Genomic DNA, 20,642 nt, shown 5'->3' on the forward strand with positions numbered 1-20,642 from the left:
TGCAAAGGGACCGAAACGAGAGGTGGGGAGAGGGAGTACGATCTCTACATCCTCCGGGCTTCTTTTTCCCATCTCTTCGTCCCCAGGACACCAGCTAGAATTGGGAGGGGCGAAGGGTCAGGCCGAGCCGGGCTGTGGGGGAGGGGCGGCGCGGCCAGCCGGCTGGTGTCCTCTGGCGTCTGGAGCCAAGGCCCGGGGCTCTTGGCCCCCGCGAAGCGAGGCGAGCCGGAGCTGTGCGGTGAATGCAAAGAGCCGGGCGGGCTCCCAGCCCGGCGCCGCCGACGGCGGCCACAGCCACAGCCCAATGAGAAGAGAGCAGATAATTTATTCTCTAATCCGGGCTCGGGTGCCTGGCGCGGGCGAGTGGCGGGCTGGGGGGTGGGTCTCCTCTTCTCCTCTCCCCCTCCCGCCCCCTCCCCGCCCCCCAGCTCCCGGCGCGCACACACACATTTCCTGACAATTAGCGTGCACACCTTAGTCGCGCGGCCTCCGGCGGCGCCGCAGCTTTTGTCTCCCGCCCGCCGGGCTGCGAGGAGCGGGCGCCTGGGCGCGAAGTTGCCGCTCGGACGCGCTGCTCCGGAATGCTGGCCGCCCGCCGCCGTCTCGGGGCGCGGAGGGCTGGGGGGTATGGGCCGGGCACGCCGACGCGGGGCTGGGGGGCTGCAAAAGAGAGGAGAAGAGAAAGAAAAGTAAGGCAGCGCTGGCCCCTCTTCCTTTGTTACAACCCTGAGTGTGTGCGGGCGCGAGCGCGCGCGGGAGTGTCTGTGTGCACATATGTACGCGTGTGTGTGCAAACGCGTGCATGTGCGCGCGCGTGTGTGCAAAGGCGTGCATGTTGTGCGGGTCGGGACCAGTGGGAGGCAGCGGGACCTCCAGGACCCTTTACCCGCAGGGAGTAGCGTTCCGGGTCTTGCTCTGCCCCGGACTCTGGCACGCGGGCTGATCACCGTCCCGTTCTCTCCAGCTTCTCCAGGCACTGAGCTAGGAGTTTGTTCCCAGACAAGCACCGTGCGTTGGGGGGCGGCTGGGGTGGGGGCGCGGTGGCCAGGGCTGGGCTTGCGGCGTGTGGGAAGCGGAAGCGCCTGCTGAGGGTCTACCCGGACCGCAGGGGGCGCGCGAGGGGGGTCTCGGGGTACAAAGCACTGCACGGAGGCCACCCGCGGTCCCCGACACCCCTGTAAGAGCTCCCGATGGTCACTGCGATGCCGTGGAGGTGGCTTGTGGGGCTATAGAGGGAATGGGGGGGGCGGCCACTCGAAGTCTGTCTAAATGCCAAATCCCTGAAGTTCAGCGCAACGGTTGTCATTTCATACCTTAATGCATATTTATGCTGCGCCGAAATAGGCTTCGTAATTAACTCCGGGAGTCATCCGCAGAGGTTAAAGGGACCCCGAAGATTTGTGCATTGATTGGGTACCACGGCGGGGTGTGTGTGTGCGCGCGCGTGTGTGCGTGCGCCCCGTGCAAACCCATTGAGAAGAATAATTATTTTTCTCCACTGGAAGCTACTGCAGAGACTCAGACAAGGAGGGAAGAGAGAGAGGGAGCTTGGAGAGGGGGAGAGGGAGAGAGAAAGAGACAAAGGAAGTGAGTGCGAGAGAGGAGCCGGCTTGCATCTGAACTGTGAGTACTGAGCGAAAACAAATAGGCAGAAAGTGCTGCGAGTAAGGGCCCCCGGGCCAGGTTGAGGGCTGGGAGCGGCTGTGGAGGGCTCGCCTCTTCGCGGGGGTTCTGGCTGGGCGCTGAGGGGTTCCTGAGGAGAGGGCGGACTCCAGGATGCGGTTTAGGCACTCACCTGAAAGCCGGCGCGGACCGCCGCAGGCTGCGTCAACCGTCGCCCCAGGTCGGCGGCCAAAGGGAGCCCCCTACCCGGCCCCATTGCCTTTGTTCCTTTGAAAGGTTTTTGCAGCTGGTGGGATTCAGGGGGAAGTGTGAGAAGGAGCGAGGGCCCTGACTCAGGAGGTCGCCCGGTCTCCCACTGCCGGCAGGAGAGACTAGCTTTGGGCGCCTCCGCCCTTCCCTTCACCCCCTGTCGGTGGGTGGGATGGGGGAAGGGGCTGTACAGGAGGTAAAGATGAGGACTTTGTGACACCTGTGCATGTGTTTGGCACTAAGAAGGCAAAAGCGGAGGTGTCCACCCCTGGGGCAGAGGTCCTCAGGGGACCCCAGCATGGGAGGCTGGGGGAAACCGGTTCTCTGGGCAGCACCACCAACTCCGGGCCCTGCGCAGGCCTCCCCCTCAGTCCTCAAACCTAGGGCCCGTGCACACCTCCGAGGGGCTGGAGCTGGAGGCCAGCCAGGGAGCAGACCCTGGCCAGGGTGGGGCTGGCAGGCAGCTCCCTTTTCCTGAGAAAGGGTCCTTGACCGAGTGACCCTAGAGAACAGGGCTGGCCATCAGCTTCTGCCTCTACCCAGCTGGTCAGGAGGGGGCGCCTGGGGGTCCCAGGGAGAGCCCCTCTCCTGGCTACATTCCACAGCCTCACTTTGGGGACAAGAGAATCCTGCTGTCCCCCTCTCAACCCTCATGAACAAATTCTCCCTCCGGTTTGATTTTACTTCTTTCTGGTGATTTTTCAATGTGCCTTCATCCACCAGTGAACAACTTAGCCCAACTTAAGCCTTGAGAAAGGCTAACTTTGGAGGGAAATGTGCCTCCCTTGGGGCCGGCATGGGAGCCCCAGGATCACAGAGCTCTGAATTGACTGTCCTCTAAGAAGTTCCCTTGGGGGGCAGTTTTGGTGACCTGAAAGCCCTGTATACATCCTATCAGGGGACACAGCTGAGGCTCAGAGCTGGGAACGGTGTGCATGTCTGCCACTCAATTCCAGCTACCCATCGCCCCATCAGTCAGTAGAAAGAGGAGGATCTCTCTTACACACACACCCACACTACAGAAAATATCCGGGTGAGGCCACTTGTGTAAAGGCGTGAAGTGGAAGGAGGGACCCTCAAAACAGGGAGGGCCAAGTTCAGCTTAACACCTCCCCCCCAAAAAAGGCAGTGTGAAGGCCTTGGGTGTGGGGAGACCTGGGCTCCCGGTAATGGGACCGCTCCGAATGCAGTCATGCCTCTGGGTCTGTCCTCCCATCGGGCCGCCAGCTCGGTGGCTGTGCCTTCCTGAGCGCTGTCTCCTGGTGCCTAGCTCAGTGCACGTCTGCTAAATGAGCGGTGCCGCTGCAGACCCCCTCCCCGCCCCCAATGCCCACATCTTCACCTGCCTCCTCTGCTGAGACATATTCCAAGGGGCTTGGGAGAGCCCGCTGTGCCGTTCTTTGGGCTTGGCCACCATCATCCAATGTGAGCTGAGGGAGGCACGGGAGGGAAAGAGAGGGGTGGGGGCAGAAGTAGGGCCTGGGCGGATCGTCGGAACACCTCGATATCCACGAACTGCTCAGGTCGAAATGCATGTGAGTTCGCCATTGACCCGTTATTGTATTTTCCTTTAACAGCTTGGCTGCTCTGAGAGGCAGAACTGGCCAGGTCCTGTGTTTGGGGAGGCTGGATTCTGGTGACATGAGCGCTTCCCTGTGTTCTCTTCCCTCCCATAGCCCAGCCCTGGGAGCTCAGGAGAAACCAGGTGCAGGGGCTGAAAGTGTCAGGGCTGTGAAGAACCCCCAACTTACTGCCTTTGCTCTCCCTGTGCCCTGGCCTCTCTGCCTAGACTGTCTGGGGCTGCCCCAGGTCTCCCTTCTCTTCCTGTTCCTAAGAGCCCAGGGATGGGAAGCCGGGCTGGGACCTCTCTCTGCCTGCAAAGGCTCAGAACTGAGGCTCTTGAGACAACTAGACAAAGCCCTTGGGAAAAAGAAAATTCACACTCGAACTCTCTGTGCTTCCTTTCTTACTGGAGAGCATCCTTCCCCCCCGGGGGGGGACCTCTGAAGCCCGTGACTGAGAAGGACCCTGAGCTGACCGTCCTTTGGAGTAGAAATAGGGCTGGGAGGCAGTGGAGGTTTGCACCATAGCGAAGGCTACCTAGGGGTCCAGAAATGGGCCAGGCGTCCTGTTTTTGGTAGCAAGTGCACCACTGGTCTGGTCCAGGTCTAGAGGACAATGCAGAAGAGATTGCCAGGTCCGTCTGGAACTAGTCTCCTGGGTCAGTGCTGGGCCTGTTCTAGGTCAGGGACTGTACCCACAGACATATCCCAATGACAGCTCCAAATCTGGGGGCTTGTCTGGGGCAGAGGCAGCAGAACCAAATTCCTGGCACTCCTCTGAAGTTTCCACAGTGCCCCCCTCCTGCCATGATGGGGGACTCTAATGCCAGGGAGTGTTTCCTACCCCCCACCTCTGAGAGGACAGACGTGAGGGAGCTCCGGGCACACTCCAAGCCTGAAATATGGGAGAACCTAGGCCTTTAGCTCTTATTTCCAAATTTCACCAGCCATTCACTTATTCATTCGTTCATTCAACAAATGCATATTTATATCATTCAGCCAACATCCTTAGAATAATGTGCTATGTTAGGGTGTATGGGGTGGTGAGAGAGAACACCTCCCCTTCTTAACTCACGACCTTCCTAATGCCCTGTTTCCTGCCACCATGATCAGAGAGGCAGGGCTGCTGGGCTCCAAGCCCCTCGAAGGGTACGTAAGTCTATGAAAAGCTTTGAGAGAAGTCAGCTACCATGTAGACTTGTGAAATCTTGGAGGTGATGGGACCTTAGATTTGCTCTAACTTCTCCATGCAAGATTCCTTCTATACCAGCATACGATTTATTGAGCAACTACTATGTGCCTGGCAGTAGGTCCGAGAAGTAGTTATGCACCCTATGTCTGACTCTGGTGCCTGGGAGCACACTGCTTCTTCAGGAGTGCTTCTAGTTTTGCAGTCCGTTCTCAGGCTGAGGTTGGTCTGTGCTCCGGGCCCCTCCCTTCCATGGCTTTCTCTCCTATGGAGGGTGAATGGCTGGCTCACCAGTCCTTCTCACTGCTCTCCTTGCAAAGGAGCGCTCTCTAATCTAGCCTATTTTCAGCTGAAACCACCTCCAACCCCAGTGCCTACATGTAGGCTGAGGATTCGCGGTGACTGTGCCCTTGGAGACAATGGTGGGACTGGGGGCTCCCTGACAAGCGGTTTGCTGTGGGCATTAGTATGCAGGCTGGACCTGGGTTCTCCAGCAGGTGCTGGCAAGATGGGACTGGTTACTGGAGAGGAGACAACACTGCAGGGCCCTTGGAGTGCGTGCCCTGTGGTCAGACCGCTGGACCCCAAACGGAACGGCAGGAGGTCGGGGAAACCTCAAGTCCGCGGCTAGCCCTCTCCCGCCTCCCACTCTGCCTCCTCCTGTTCTGCTTGTTTTCTTCCGCAGCCCTCTTTCCTCATTGTCAGCATTCTTTTCAGGCTCTCTCCTTTCTCTCTCAAGCGTCCCCTGCCCCCTGCCCCCTGCTCTAAGAGCAAAAATGCCCACCCAGCCTCTGTGAGCCTCAGTTTTCTCATCTACCAGATGACAATACTCATCATAGTAACAACTGTATTTGTGCTACCGAAGGGCCTAGTGTACTCATGATGTATAGTATCCACTTAATGAAATGGAGTTCCTTCCTCCCCTTCCCTTTTCTCCTGTCTGATTTCTCTCCCATTCCCATCTACCTCACTCTTCTCTTCCTTCACAGTTTCTCCGCGTCTCCCGAGGTTCCATCTCCCCTCCTCTGTTTTGTCTCCCAGCTCCTTTGACTTCCTCTCGACTGTCCCCTGACTCCCTGCCCCAACTTCTGCCACAGGCAGGCGGCTAGGCCCAGGCTGTGCTGACAAGAGCCGAGTGGGGCAGGAAGGGCCGGTGGCTCTCTGGGCTTCTCATTAGAGGCCCAAGAATGTGTGGAGTCATGAGGGACAATGCGAGCCAGCAGCAGGAAGAATGGGGCCTCTGTCGGGGCAGAAGTTTCCCAAATCCTCAGCTCTGCTGAATGGAGTACCTGGGGGGCAGGGAGGGGTGGCGACTGCGGAGGCGGAGAGGAGCCACAGGTGGTGCACGGGGAGCTGGCGGGGCCCTCACGGGTCGCCGTGAGAGCCCAGCATCTGCTGGCATTTCGGGGGAGAGCACAGACCTCAAAGGTGGCTGGCTGTCTCTCCCCCGCAGTGGCCCGCCCCGAGGAACAGGGCCAGGGAAGCCAGAGAGTACACGCAGCTCCGCGGGCTGCACCCCAGTTCTTGCCCCCAGCAGAGCTGCAGGAGGCTTGGGGGTGGCTACCGAGGGGACAGGAAAGGTGGGATAGCCCAGCTTGAGGAGGGTGAATCCTTGGGTTCTCACCAAACGGCAGCCTTTCACTAGAAAGTAGATTCTCGGGATTGGAGGAAGCAGGGTTTCCTCGGAAAAGGAGGTGAGGCCTGGCTTACCTGCCTCCCCTTCCTTCACATTCCAAGGAGGTCTCTTCGGGCCATTGCCTAAGGCCAGATAGCTGTTCCTCCCCCTCACTCGCTCGTCCTTTTGGCCTCGGCAACTCCTTGGAGAGAGGCTGCTCCTTCTGGAGCTTACTGGGGGCTTGTCCGGTGGGCTGGGGCTGGCAAGCCATCCAAAGGCTGAGCCTTTCACGTGCCCAGGGAAGGGAGTCCGTGATCCCAGGGAAGGACCAGCTGAGGGTGAGTGCAGGGGCTGGGCCTGAGCTGGGCTGTGGATCTCCCAGCTAGAAGGACAGGTGGGTGCAGGAGCAGAGGCTGCGGAGGGACACAGCGGGGTCTGGGTAAGGAGAGGAACTAGGGCTGAGAGGTAGGGAGGGGCACTCAGGCAGGAGAGGGGCCTCTGGGCAGCTGCCTCCGGTCTCCTGCCAAAAATCAAACCATAAAAAAGCTGGAGGGGAGCAGCGGGGGAAAGAAAGGAGAGAAAGGAGATGGGGAGGGAGGGAGGGGGGCTGAAACGGCCCCTCCGACTCCAATAGCCTGGCAGGGGGATGTGAGTAATACATGGCTGGTTCAGAGGGAGTAAGATCAAAAGCGAGCAGATACAAGAGGTTTGTGCTTCACCGACCAGACAGCCAGAGGCTCAATGAGACCTTTGTTACCCAGGCCCAAGTCAGGGTTGAAGGAATACCTGACCTCCCGCCTGCCTAGCCCGCCCCACACCCACCGGCCCCTGGGCTGGGGGAGGGACCGGCCAGATCTTCAAAAGTGAGTCAAGTTGAGTTCAGCACAGCTCGGACCAGGCTGTAGGGTGTGGAAGGGGGAGGCAGGCCCCAGTTGCCGCACGGAACCTGGAGTTTCCGGGGGTAAGTGGAGGACCGAGCGGCTGTCCCGAGGCAGGAGGTGGCTGTGCGGGACTTGTGAGGTAAAGGACTGGCAAGGGCGCCTTGCCGGGCCTGCCGGGGAGGACCTTTGGCTAGTGTCACTTGGGAGGAAATTGAGGACATTGTGCTTGGAGCCCACAGATTTTGAAGGTCCTAAGTCTGGGATTTGGGGACCCATGGAAGAGGAAGGGGAAAACCAAAGGCTTCAGCTGTTGGAGGTTGGGGGCGATGGCCTAAAGTTCAGGCGGGAAGTTGGAAGGTGTCCAGTTTGGCCCTTAATATTGGGCAAGATTGGTGTGTGTGCACGTGTGCACACACTCACTGTTGGGGAGTGTGGGAGACCAGCCAGGTCCCGCAGAGAGCCAGCGAGCCTGCCTCGGGCTGCGGGTAGGGCTACGGTGGGGTTGCACCTGCTCCCTGGCAGAGATGGGGCCTGATCTATGCCTCAGGCCTCGACCATATGGTTGGGCCCTGAGAGGTCAAGGCCAGGCTTGGGGATCTGAATTCCCTGGAGCTTTCCTGAACGTCCCTCGAAGCTGCTGATGCGAACTGGCACTGACCAGGAAAGAGGGGGCGCAGGCAGTCCTGTGTTTAGAGCCCATCTTTTCCAGGATCCTGAGAACTTGGTTGCCCTTTTAATTTTTTTAAATCTCCACGGAGGATATGGTTTTTTACATTGATTTTTAGAGAGAGACACATTGATCAGTTGTCCCCCCCACCCCCCCCTCCCCGTACACACCCTGATTGGGGATTGAACCCACAGCCTTTTGGTGTGTGGAACAAAGCGCCAACCAGCTGGGTCAGCTGGCCCAGGCAGACCTTGGTTTCCTTTGACTTAGCTCTTCACCTAGTCCTGAAGATGCCTGTGCCAGCTACCACATCCTGCCGATGAGGGAGGGAGGGCACCAAGCGCCCCTCCCACCACGCCACCAGGGGTAGCTCCAAGGCTAGCTGTCCTCGACTAACGGGGGTTTCAAGCACCAGCCCTTTTCCTGTCTCCATCTGGGTCTGAAGACCGAGGTCTCACTCCCCTCTCAGCCACACAAGAATGGTAACGGTAACTTCCAGAACTGGTCTGGGAAGCGTGGGCCATCCCCCAGCCTTGGGAATGCTCGTGAAGCTTGTTCATCCCTCTAAGAAAAGGCAGGTGCTTCTTGTCTCTACTCTCCTCCACCCAGACCCTCTTGCCCTCTCTGCTTCCCGTGGCTGAATTAGAAAGTGTTAAACTTTTAAAGGACAGACTAATGCTGGCTGATCCTGGGCAGTAGCAGGAGTAGCACTGAAAAGATTCTGCAGGGATAGGGGTGAGGAGTAGTTAAGGACCCTGGGCAGGGGGATGGAGGCTAATTAAGGGAATTCAAGGAGGTCCTTTATGGCCAGGAAACCACCCCTCAAGCCTGGAGGCCCATTGTTGGGGGCTTTTGTAGGACAAGAACTGAAAACTCATTACTAGGATGGCTTCAATGCTTCTGGGGCCAGATGGTGGGGGGTGGTGAGAGAATGGGACTTGGGGGGCCCAGTAGTACAACGGAGGCAGCGTGGGTGGGTGGCACTGGTGGGGAGGGGCATGAGGGCACCCCAAGTACCTTCAGCTCCCTGCACCCTTTTGCGATTCCTGCTGCCGGATCCCCTCAGCTCTGCTGTGGCCTATGGCTTTTCATTCCTATGTGATTGCTGTTCCAAACTCATGTAGGGCTAAAAGCCATGGGCTACAGTGAGGGGCCTGCTCCTCCTGCGCACCTACACCTCTGCTCAGGCCCAGGCTGTGGGACAGCCGCAAAGGGGCACCAGATGGGGGGGGCGGGCATGCAGGGAGGATGAGGCTAGGCTGTGTGACCTTGGCCAAGTCACTTCCCCTCTCTGGTCCTGCTCCTTCACTCTGAAATGAAGAGGCTGGACTGGTAATTCTAGGGGGAGATTCTCTGAGTCTGGAAAGAGACATGCCCCAGTGCTGAGATCTTGGAGTCAATTCCTTCCTCCTTGCCTAGTTACTGAGGCCTGGCCTGTGCTCACGAATTTGGGGGCTACTATCAGGAATGTTGGGCCACATGGCACTTGGACTTCTGCTCAATACCTCCAGGACGACCTCTGCTTCTTCGCCTCACTCACTTCTCTGCAGTCAGCTCGAATCCTCAGCCTTTTGCTGTGTGGCCGAAATGGGAGGGCTCAGGCCAGCCACTTGGGGCAAGGAGGTTCCGCAGAGTGAATGCAAGAAGGCAGCTGTTCCCCACGGGCTGCCAGTTGGAGCCCGGGGTCCCCACTCTGGGTCTGCGACCCTGTCCAGGCATTTCCTCTTTCTCCTGGCTCGCCATACTAGTCCTCTCCCACAATCTGCCCAGCTCCATCCCAGCCGCCCCGGAAGACTTGGACAGATGGAACTCAGGCCGGCAGTCTGGCTGGAGCAGCACAGGAAGCCTCTTCATCCTGCCTCCCCGCCCTGAGTCTCTGAGACAGACCCCTGAGGAATCAGTGTAGGCACTATATGTGGTATCGAGACTCAGAGGCAAGTTACTTTTAATGTCTCAGAGCCTTTAATTTCCCCAGCCATCATCTACCTAGTGCCTGCTGTGTACCAGGCACAATCCTGTACCTCTCACCTGTACTAACTCATTTAATCCTGGAAACAGCCCTTGAAAAAGGTGCTATTATTATCCCACTGTACTGATGGAAAATCTGAGACACCTGGAGCTAAGAAACTGGCCCAAGTTCATATGCCTGGTGAGGGGCAGAGCTGGGGTTTGAGCTTGTGCTCTCGCCTCCCACGTCGTGCTGGAGGTTGGGAACACCTGCAAGCCAGTGCGAGGCAAAGTGCCCTGAGAGCTGGAAGGTGCTGTTTCCACCCCTGGGGTTTTTCTCCCCAGGTCTCTGTCGGATGCATGTCTTCAAATTGGCATCCCCGGGGGTCCAACTCTATTCACTCTTTGTCCATCACTGGTTTTCCTTTCTGGAGAGGTGAGTGCAGGAATCAAAACAATAGAAGCTAAGAGAGAGCTCAAGCCAGCTGAGTTTTTGCTGGGCCAGATCCAAGCCACTTCCCCTCTTGCCCCAACTTAATGGTGGATGGTGCACAGAACAAAGAAGAGAATTTGCCAGGGTTTTTTCACTTACCCTCTGAGATCTCTGGCCCAGAGATCAGAGGTGGCAAGCACCTTCCCCTAACTCCCTCCTTGTCCATCTGCCCTGGCCAGACTTAGCTTATCCTATTCCCTACCATGCTCTGAGGACACCCACGTACTCGGTTTCCTCCCTTAGCTCCTGATCTCCTAGATTGGAGCGATGCCCCATCCTGAAACTGGAATCCCATCGCACAGTTTGCTGGGAAGGCCCCAGCACTGGGTTGAACGTGGGAATGAGGGGCCAGGTGACTGTTTCAGAGCTTAAAGCTCCAACGAGGCAAAGCTCCAGAGGGGCTGCTGGGCAAATGTTTGTAGAATGAATTGAAGGAATCATGAATTGGGAGAAAGGGGGTTGGGGTAAAAGCAGTAAGTTGCCACAAGCAGGGAAAAAGAGCGAGCCCGCATTTCAGCAACTCATCTGGGATAGTCCCACCTTGATGGGCCTGGGCCTGGGGAGCGTCTGGGGTTACAGAGATGCCGTTCTTTCTGTCCTTTGTCTCTTGGCCCCTGCCAGCGAGGCAGGCCTGGAGGAGATGGGCAATTTATTTCACGTAATTGTTGAAGCGAATTGAATAGGCAAGCTGGCCTTATGCCCTCTCTCCGCGACGACTCACAGATCAGAGGGCTGTGTCTGTCCTGTTCCCTGCTTGCAGACAGCTGAAACTTGAAATATTCTGACTCTTTTTCATAGCTCGCAGAGACAGCCAGCAGAAGGCCTCCCTCGGGAAAGTGCATCCATGTTTAACAACACCAAGAGTCGAGTGGGTCTCTGGTTGCACTTGTCCCATTTTTGGTGGAAATGCTGTTTGACTGCTAAAATTGCCCCTTTCTATTGGAAAAAAAAAAAAGCCTGTTTGTTCCATCTTTAGAAGGGGATGGTGCTAACAGTTGACCTCTGGGTGCCCTTCGGGAATGGACAGTTTGGATCCCCGGGTTCCAAGCTGCCATTGCAGGTCATGATGTCCCAGTCATGCTTATGCCGACTTAGCTGGGCCAGCCTCTGCCAAGCAGGCCAGGGGCACCCCGGGGGCCAGGGCGTAAGGACATTTCAAGACTGTTGATGTTCTGACCCCTCCAGCTCCCGTGGGCCCCAAGTTCCTCAGAACCACTGGTCAATGTGTAGCTGCCCTTGTACCCCAACAGGTGGGGGGGGGTGCTTCCCCTCTCTCTGTATAGGTAGGCAAGCAAGGAACAAGGGGGCCCTGACTGGGCATGCCATGGAAAGCAGAGCGGACCTTGGCTGCAGATTGCAGGGTGTTCAGGTAGCCAGAGGCCGGAACTCAGTCTCAAGCAGGCCAAGAAAGGGTTAATCTCCAAGAAGAACTCCGACTTCTTTCAGACTGGAGGACTGTGCCCAGCTTTGCCACTGCCAACTCAGGGAAGAAGTCCTGGGATGTGTAGTTTGTGCCACCACCCACCCTTGGCCTGCCTGTTTATCCACACAGTCGTGGAGACTACAGTTCCCAGAAACCTCACAGAGGCCAGGCTCTGGGGGAGGAGGTGGGGTGTGGGGCTGGGTGGCGGAGGGAGAGGGAGGAGGTGGGGAGAGAAAACCCAATTCGCCCCCTTCCTTTCTAATTCCTCCTGGCGTGTCTGCTCCAGCGCCCGAGTTAATCCCCCAAATCCGGTCTCCCAGGCCGCAGCTGCTTTCCTTCGCAGTGATGAATGGCTCGGGGAGGGAAGGTGAATTCGCATTTTAATTGCTGAGGGGGCTGGGGAGGGGCTGAGGGCTCAGTATTGTTCTAGAGGCTGAGGGCGCCCCCTCTCATGGGTCACTTCTTTTGGCTTTTTACCTGGGATGGGGGTGGGGTGGTTGAAGGGGGGTTGCCTTTCTGGAAACTATTGCTTTAGGAGGTGAGGGGTTGGGGGGTGGGCGGGAGAAACAACATCTCTTTCTTGTCAGAATTCCTAGCATGTCCCAACACTTGTAATTATCTTCCGACCCTTCCAACCCCCAGTGTCACCTGCTTTAGCAGAGGACATTGCCAAAATCTGAGACACCAGCCAGGAGTTTGTGGTCTGCAAGCCCAGAGTCCTGGCTCTCTCCTCGTCTTAGTGTCTAGCCTGCTCCGAGTCTCTTCCTCTTGCTTCTTCCACGTGTTGAAGCAATCTCTGGCCCACCGCCCCATTCTCACGGGCGGTTTTAGGGTTGGAGGACCCCGGGAAAGTGTCTGGCAGAGAGGGGAGATGTGGGGGTAAGAGCCAAGGGAACGGGTCAGCAGGGAGTCTGGGGAACCTGGAGGTTTGGGATGGTGCTTTGTGGGTCGGTGGCTCTTCTGCTTGACGCCCCTCAGGCTGGCTGAGCAGAGAGCCCCCCGTGCCCCACGCCCAGGCCGTCTTGGACCTGAGCTGGGGGAAGGCCAGAGAGGAGGCTGGGGACAAAGTCAGGAAACAGCGGCTTGTGGTCAGATGTTGCCAATGTGCGGTAGCAGGGGTTTGTCCAACATCCACCTCCCTTTCCTTCCTCTTCTGTTTTTCTGTCTCTTACCTCTGAAAACTGAGGTGCAGGGGAAACTGCAGGGCAGGAGGAAAAGTTTTGGTCGTGAGCACGATGAGCTGGCAGTGCACCCAGGTCCATCCATTTTGGCATCCAGACCCCTTTCCCTTCAAGTGAACATGGCCAGAGGAGGTTCGTCGAGATCCAATTTCCCCAGGGAGCCCTCCAGGTAGTGCTGGAATATTCTGCCAAGTGAAAGGACAAAGGTCAAGGGAGCAAAGCAGAGACTACAGCCCTGGCAGAGGTTCCCCACGCACCTGCTGGTGGGGGCCGAAGGATCCTGAGGACTAAAATGAGAAGGGGTTCTCTGCCCATGTGTGTGCCCTGCCTCCCCCCCCCCCCATTCTCTTCTGGTGCTGGCCAGGGACAGTCCAGAGCAACTCCAGGGCCTGGAGTCGTGCCCCTGGCGGGGAAGGCCCTGGTGGAGAAGTGAGAGTCTACCCAGAGCGTTTCAGATCGCAGACCTGGGTGGGATAACCAGGCCCTTGTCCTCTCTGTTCTTAGAGGCAGGTGCCCAGGATCCCCGTGCAGTGGGCAGCTCTGGGGGGCTCTGGGAGCCGGACTGCAGCCCAAGGCTGCTCACCGAGCCCCCTGTTCTCTGCAGCATAGGTCCCAGCTCCTACCCTCCCCCGAATCTTCCCTACAGTGAGCCAAAACCTGAGGATGGTCTCGCCTTCCTAAAGGAGCCCAGTGGGCATGTCCCTTCAGGACGCACATCTTGCTGTTTTTCAGAACTGGCTTTGGAGGGGAGGTGGGATGGAGAGGGGACTGGGTCTCTGCACCCTGGGACCCTGCCCTGACCCTGGTCTGCGTGGGGTGGGTGGGGAGTGAGTGGCGAGTGATGGTCTAAACGACTCACCCGGCTTGTTTTCATTATGAGTCCCTGCCCCAGATCCACTCTGTTGACTTTACCCCAGATATTTTCCTGGTAATCACGGGGATGCTGTGTGGGTAGTGCCCTTGACACACACGTCCCGGCAGCGGAGGTGCACTAAACCCACCTGGTCTCCCTCCCTCCCGATCAGACTAGGATTCCCAGGGGTCTGGGATCTAAGTATTAGACCTTGATTAGCTTCCTGGTACAATAAAATGAGGAAATACAGCCACTTCCCCACAGTGACAGCATGCTGGTGTCGGAGCCAGGAATAGAACCCAGGCCGCCAGGGACCCAGTTTAGATACCTGTCTCTAGGTTTGTCACGGGAGATAGCTGCAGTAGATAGATCTAGAAATATAGTAGGGGTGTCTCAGTTCTGTCTAAATATGTATATATCCTACAGATTGCTTCTGCTCTCTATATATACTCCAGGAAAGTGGGTGTGTGGATGGTGCTGGAAAGCAAGTGATTAAACCAGTCTACCCACCCCTGCTGACTCAAGCCAGGCCTCCTGCCCACCCCGCTGGTCACTGGAAATGCCTCGCACCTATAAATTACAGTCAGCAGCTGCATTACCAGGGTGCTGAGAGGGGAAGGAGAATCCCGACAAAGCTGGTCCCACTGCAGGCATTGCAAGCACTGTGCTTGGTGAGGGCCAGCCACTGGGCCCTCTGCTCTACCTGAAAAAGCAGGAAATTTGTCCACAGGAGCAAGGTGGGCCAGACCTGTGGACAGTTCCACGAGCCGCCACTCAGGCCATACCAGCTTCCTCAGACACAGTAGAAACACGTCACAGGTGTGCCCAGCATTTGGGGCCAGGGCCCTGCCTCATGCGTCCTTATTCCACGGCCCCCTGCCTCTCAGTATTTGGGCTGCCCCCCCCCCGTGTTCTTCCTAAAGAGAGAAATGAGTCAAACCAGGCCCAGGATGGACGCAGGCCCCAGGTGCGTGCAGGGGTCTCTCCTGTGGACCCAGCTGCTCTGAGGGCTCTGACGTGAATATGCTCTGCTCCCTCCCAGGCAGGCGGAAGGGCAGAGAAGTGAGCTGGAGGAATCCGCTGGTGGCCGAGGCCGGGGAGACCTACATGAGTGTTTGGAGAAAGGGATCCTCTCACAAACAGAGTGCATCTTCCGATGCCCTCTCCCATCCCCAGCCAGAGTGCCGCACACACCGGAGGGGCCCTGCCTTCTGTGCTGAGGGCCATGTCAGCCAGGGGTGGGGGGGCAGTGTACCCAGGTGGGGCAAATCAGCCTCAGCCTCTACCTTGGACTTAATTTTGTACCAGACAAAAAATTGTACTTGCACCCTGTGTCTGTACCTCCCAACCCCTTTTGCCTAGCACAGGTGCTTAATAAAGCAGCCTGTTGGCTAAAAGAACTCGCTGCTATCTGTCCTCTGCGTGAGGATGGGATGTTGCCCTGAGCAGTCAAAGACAGTGCATTATGTTCCCTGTAGAATTCCCGAAGGGGAAGGGTGTCAGGCACATGGGCACTGTTAGGGAAGGGGGAAGCCCTAACTCGGTCTTAGGTGTCACGTTCGAGGCTGGGCTGGATGAGGGTCTTTCTTCAAGGTCCACAAAGTCCTGCATTCGGATCATCAGACCTGTGACCTAAAGGAGTGAATGGAATGCTCCCTCCCAAGCCCGTGGCACCAGCCAGAGTTTGAGTCAGCCTGCTTCCCAGTCCCCAACCATAGCTGTGAGCCCGTGCGGTGAGGCAGAGGGGGCGGGTGTAGGAGGGGAGCAAGGGTGGGGTCTGCTGGGAGTTTGTTCCCCACCCTGGACTGACCCAGGCTCCAACCTGAAGCATGACAGCTCTACACAGATGAGGAAAACAGGTTCCAAAGTGGCTGTTGGGGCCACGACCCCTCCCACAGCAGGTGTGAGAAGACTAGCCGGGCCTGGGAGGCTCAGGGAGCAGCTGTGACTCTGACAAGACCGACCGGGCAGGCTCTGGGAATGATAACCCCGCTTGCTTCTCTCTCCTGCCCCCTCTCCCTCCCCACTCCCTGCAGATCTCTGGTGAGCAGCCCCCAGCCTGGCCCAGGGCATGCCCCAGTTCACTTTTGCCTGCTTCTGTGGCCTCCACGGCTTCTGCAAGATGAAGAGGAAGAAGGAGGAAGTTCACAGAGAACGGGAAACAGCAGTGTGAGCAGGACCAGGGCCGCTTCTGCAGCCCACCACAGGCTGCGGGTCTCGGGTGCACTCCTGGCCGAGGCTTGGGCCAGGATTTGCCCCCTACTCTTCTCGGCTGGGCCTGACTGGATCTAAGCTGAGGGCATCAGCCTCCTGTGCCTGGGCCTCCCGCCCAGACCTTGGTGCTTTCACCCCCTGGATGCCTCCGTGGAGAGAGGCCCCTGTCACCCGGGGGAAGGCCGGAACCACACAAGAAGTCCCAGGGAGGCCCCAGGAGTGAAACTTCTTTCCTGGCCTGAGGGCTCCAGAACTTTGCAAAGGGTGACCTCCCTCCTGAGAGACTGCAGCATAGGAAACTGGCTGCTCTGCCTGGGAATTGCCCAGCAGCCCTGACCCTGGGAGAGGCCTCAGCTGGGCTGGGCCCATTGGAAGTGGAGATGAGCCCCCTCCAAGCCCAGGGTGGAGTCTCTCCTGGGTCCTCAGGACCCCAGGCAGGAGCCCCCACGGCTGTGGGAAATGAGGCCTTTCCCAGCGTTCCCCGGGGCCAGGTGGAGCCAGGCCTGAGTGTGCAGGCTGGTCGTGAGTAGGATGGTAAAGTGTGGACAGTGAGAGGCGGGTGGCCAGCTGGGTGTCCCTGTGCTCTCCTTTCTGCACACACAGCAGAACAACCTCCCCTCCAGCCCTGGCCCCTCTGGTCACTGACTTCATGCCTCCTTGGCTGCAGCACATCCGGCGGGGCTGTTCCACCGCCCCTGACCCTCCTCCTCAGGGACTAACTACTTTCTGGGGCAGGCGGAAGGGCCCTTTCCCGACTGAGCTGTGCCCTCCCTTAACTCTCCTGTCCTTGTCTAACCGGCCTTCTCAGAACCCACAGAGAGAGAAATGCTTGCATGTGGTGCCTTTAAGGGAACTTCTGAGGGGAGGGGGCCTCTAGGACTTTCCTTGACTTTTCCCCTAATCTTCCCCAGCATCCACCTTCAGGGTCAGTCTCCACCCCTACTCCTAGCCTATTTCCAGGAGATAGGAAGCGAGCAGAAAACATTTCCTTCCTTCTTTCCTTCCTCCTTCCCTCCCCGAGTTTTGATACAACTCATCCTGTCACTGTGCCCGGACCTTCAGGTGCTAGAGGGCCGCGCGGACAGCAGAGCCGGCCACAGAGACACTCCCAGGCTCGGTAGCTACAGCGGCTCTGCCTTCTGCTTTATCACAGGAATGACTCAGCCCAGGTACAGTCAGGCCCCTCTACTCAGGGACAGAATAACCTTTCTGACAGGATCTGGGCAGAGGAGGTCAGGGCCCCTAGACAGAAGAGGGGGCCTTGTGCCCCCTTTGGAATGTGGGCTTCTCCGGGCAATCAGGGAGGCGGGAGACATCTGCTGGTTCACTTCTCCAGAGCCTGGGAGAAGCAAGGGCACATTCCGTCCTGGCGGCTCTTGCCTCTCCAGTTCTTGCTCAGGGCACTTCCTGGGCTTCTGGCAGATTTGATAGGATCCAGGTCATCTTTGTGACGCTAGAGCACAATTTCAGATTTCTCTCCTGCTATCGTTTGCCCTGCCCCCTCACCCCAGTCTTCTAAAATCTGTTATTTCCTTTTACATCCAAAGAATTGTAGACAAAAGTCCTCGCAAGAAAAAAGCAATAAAGGCCAATAGGATCACAAAGGACAGAAGAAAAGCTCCCTGGTTCTTCAGCCTCTTGGACAGTGGAGGCCTTGGATGAGGCCAAGAGATGGGCAGCACAGCCTCGGAGGGCCCAGATCCAGGCCATGAGTGTCCCTGGCGGTTGCCTGGGAGGCTAAAGCCCCAGAGAAGTCACTGCTGTGGTGGAGGATGAAATTGTATCCTTGAGACTCAGAGGTGTTGGGTGTTGTGTCCTGACCACACAGCTCACCCGGAGGAAAGGTCAGAGAGCTTGCGGGCGGGGAGGGGAACCAGAGCTGCCACCAGGCCTCTTCGGCTGTCAGTTGCAGGGGTTGATGCTGAGCTTGTTCAGGGAGCTTCTTGGCTCCCTGAACTCCCGAGAAGAACTCCCTCGGCTCTGGAGAGATACTGGATCTCTTGAGGCCCTGCTAAGGGAACATGGGAGAGGTCTCAAGGTCAAGGCATTTCTGAGTGGAAGCCCAGCTGTGCCAGCAGACAGCTGTCCTTGGCCTCCATGCTGGTGGTCTGGTCTTCATTTGAAGCTGAGTTAGGGGCCAATACTGCAACCAAAATGGCCTGAGAGGAGGCAGTAACGGCTTCTAGCAGGACACCCCATTCTCTATTGTCCCCACGTCCTTGGCAGCATCTCGGGAGGCAGTCTGGAGACCAGTTCCTACCTCTCTGCCCCGGGCTTGCCCAGAGGAGAGGTTGGTTTCATCCGGAAGGGTGGATGTGGCCCCAGCCTACAGACCATGTGTTCCAGGGCCTCTAACTCCAGTCCAGGTTTTTCTTCCTCCTGTTCTTTTGAGGAAAGGGGCGGGGCCTGGTCACCGGGTTTTCTGTCCTGCCCTGGGTCTCACTCCCACCCAGAGGTCAGGTGGGATTGTCTCGGCCTCCTGTTTCCAATTCCTTTCATTCCTCCAATCCCTCCCAGACTCCACCTTGAGGTGGAGACTGGGAGCTCCTGGGGTGAGGCAGGGGCCCAGGAGTAGAGGATTCTGAGGAAGGGGTCTGGCCTTTCCTTTTGCAGTGTGGCACTGAGTCCTCCTGTAGAAAGGTGGGAGCCTTAGCCCCCCAAGGCCTCACTTTGCTCCTCCATAAAAGGGAGAACTTGTCATGCCCATTTCTGCCCTTGTCAAATGGGGGATAAAGAGATTGAAGGCTCTTGGGCCCTGAATGTGGTCAGGGACCCTAGCCCAAGGGATCTGGAGGGGCTTCTTGTCTCAGGTCAAAGTTTTTTTTCTTTTTCTTTTTTATTAGAATGTCATTTCCTTCTTCATTTAGGGGGGGTGACTTTTGAATGTAGCATATGGGTCAATAGAAATATATAGAGGGATTATTTTGGAGGGAAAAAGCAATAATTTAATTATCTGAAATATGCATGAGGTAGCACAGCAGGATGCAGAGAGCCTTGAGCTGGGACCAGGTCTCCCGGATTCCAGCCCCACCTGGACAGTGATCATGGTGTGACCTCAGGCTAATCACGTCCTATTTTGGGGACTCAGTCTCCTCAACTATAAGGAGAGGATTGCATTCATGTTCTGCAGGTCCCCTCTGAAAAGCTGAGCCTCGTTGGGGTTGCGGGCTGTGGAACCAGGGGGGCCGCAGATTTCCTGAGCCCTGTCTGGCGTGCTCTGTTTGTGCAGCAAAGGGGAACGATGTGGTAGATCTGAGAAATGGGACTGGTGAGAGAGGGCGCCAAAGCAACTGGAGCTGCTGCCAGCAGCCTCCCCTGCACTCTGCCTCCTCCTTCCTGCAGCCTGGCCCCCAGAAAGAAAGTGTCAAGTGTTGGCCTCATCTCAACTCCAGGCCCTGCCTAGACCATCACAAATGCCACCTGTGTGATTTCCTGTCTCGCTCTCTGTCATATATACACACCACCCCTTGCAGATGGGATCTCAAGGGTGGGTTTTCTGCCCCAGTTATATAACCCATGGGCTTCCCTTTGCGTAGCTGCTGGTTAGCCCATCTCCAAGCTGACTGACCCACCCCAATTCATTGCCTTCTGCAAGCAAAAGTGCCTCAGGCTGCAGTCTGCTCTGCCGGGGGACTGAACATGAATGTCACCCAGTGGTTTGGGACCAGCTAGTGGTGGTGGGGTGGGCTAATGACTGTCTTTGGCTAAAGAGCTGCAACCCCCTATTTCCCAGCGCTCCTCCATGGCTGACTCCTGACCTCCGCAAATTGCTTCCTCTCTCCCAGCCTCTATAAAAGGATGACAACAAGACCCATCCCATCCCTACCTCCCAGCAAGGCATAGGGTATCAGATGTGCCAGATGTGGCTTGAATTTTTGGAGACAGACACTTTGTTCTAACCATGAAGATGGGCTTTCACCAGAGGAGGAAATCTCTGGCTTCTGTGTTCTCTGGGCTCCTCTGGGCTGACAACCCTGCCAGAGCCAAGCACCAGAATCTGCTTCCAAAGAAGGAATGCCCCATCCCTCCGACTCAAGAACAAGAGAGAGCCTTCACCACCATCACCCTATTTCCAGTACAGACAGTTCCCTAAGGCCATGTTGCTAATCCACCTGGGAGCAGAGGGTGTGGCTTGTCAGAGTGAACCCACACCCGGGTCGTACCCTCAGGTCACTGCCTACTCTGTCAGGCTTCCGGCCAGCCCTGCCTGGGCTCTTTTTTCTAAATTCCCATGGGATCAGAACCACAGACCGTGAGGAGGAAACAGAAATCTTGGCTGTTCACTGGGAAGCCCGGGAGGTCAGAACCACTGACAAGGAGGGTGAGGTGTGGGGCTCAAGCATCCCTGGAGAAACGTATTATGCTGAGGAAGACATTCCAAAAGCCGGGAGCCCCCAAAACGGCAGCCAAGGCCCTGGAGTTCCAGGGTTTCTTGGTAGGCACCCCTCCCTCCTCTCAGCTCATTCCTGTGTTCTGTCAGAGAAGCCAGAGCAGAGGAAAACTGGAGGGGGAGATGGCAAGACCCAGACCAGATCCTCAGGACTCTCCCAGCCTTCGTTGCCATGGCAATGTTGCTATTTTTATCTCGTTGTTCATGATGCTCAAAGCTCTCACTTTCTCTGTTCTGGAGAGGCTAGGCTGGCTTCTGCCCTCATCCTCCAATGCAGTAGCACCTCCCGGGGGCCCGAGGAGGAACCGGAGTGATGGGGGAAAGGGGAACCCATCAGGTCACCCCTCAACCGGGG

At 57.3% G+C, this 20,642-nt stretch overlaps 1 protein-coding gene across 1 annotated transcript; it reads left to right on the top strand.

Annotated features, from left to right (window-relative positions):
• The first annotated feature begins 1,572 nt into the window (after nt 1-1,572).
• On the top strand, nt 1,573-15,856 carry BLACAT1 (BLACAT1 overlapping LEMD1 locus). The gene is made up of 2 exons (XM_053667954.1): nt 1,573-1,623; nt 15,720-15,856. Exon 2 carries the CDS (start codon nt 15,755-15,757, stop codon nt 15,854-15,856), a length of 102 nt encoding a protein of 33 aa, XP_053523929.1. The 5' UTR covers nt 1,573-1,623; nt 15,720-15,754.
• The last annotated feature ends 4,786 nt before the right edge of the window (nt 15,857-20,642 follow it).

Source organism: Artibeus jamaicensis, unplaced genomic scaffold, assembly GCF_021234435.1.
Source record: "Artibeus jamaicensis isolate MK-2021 breed Jamaican fruit bat unplaced genomic scaffold, CSHL_Jam_final contig_475, whole genome shotgun sequence".
NCBI classification, from domain to species: domain Eukaryota; kingdom Metazoa; phylum Chordata; class Mammalia; order Chiroptera; family Phyllostomidae; genus Artibeus; species Artibeus jamaicensis.

Bases quoted from the DNA above. Each gene is read 5' to 3' on its own strand.
- BLACAT1 (XM_053667954.1), top strand. From the start codon at position 15,755: ATGCCCCAGTTCACTTTTGCCTGCTTCTGTGGCCTCCACGGCTTCTGC.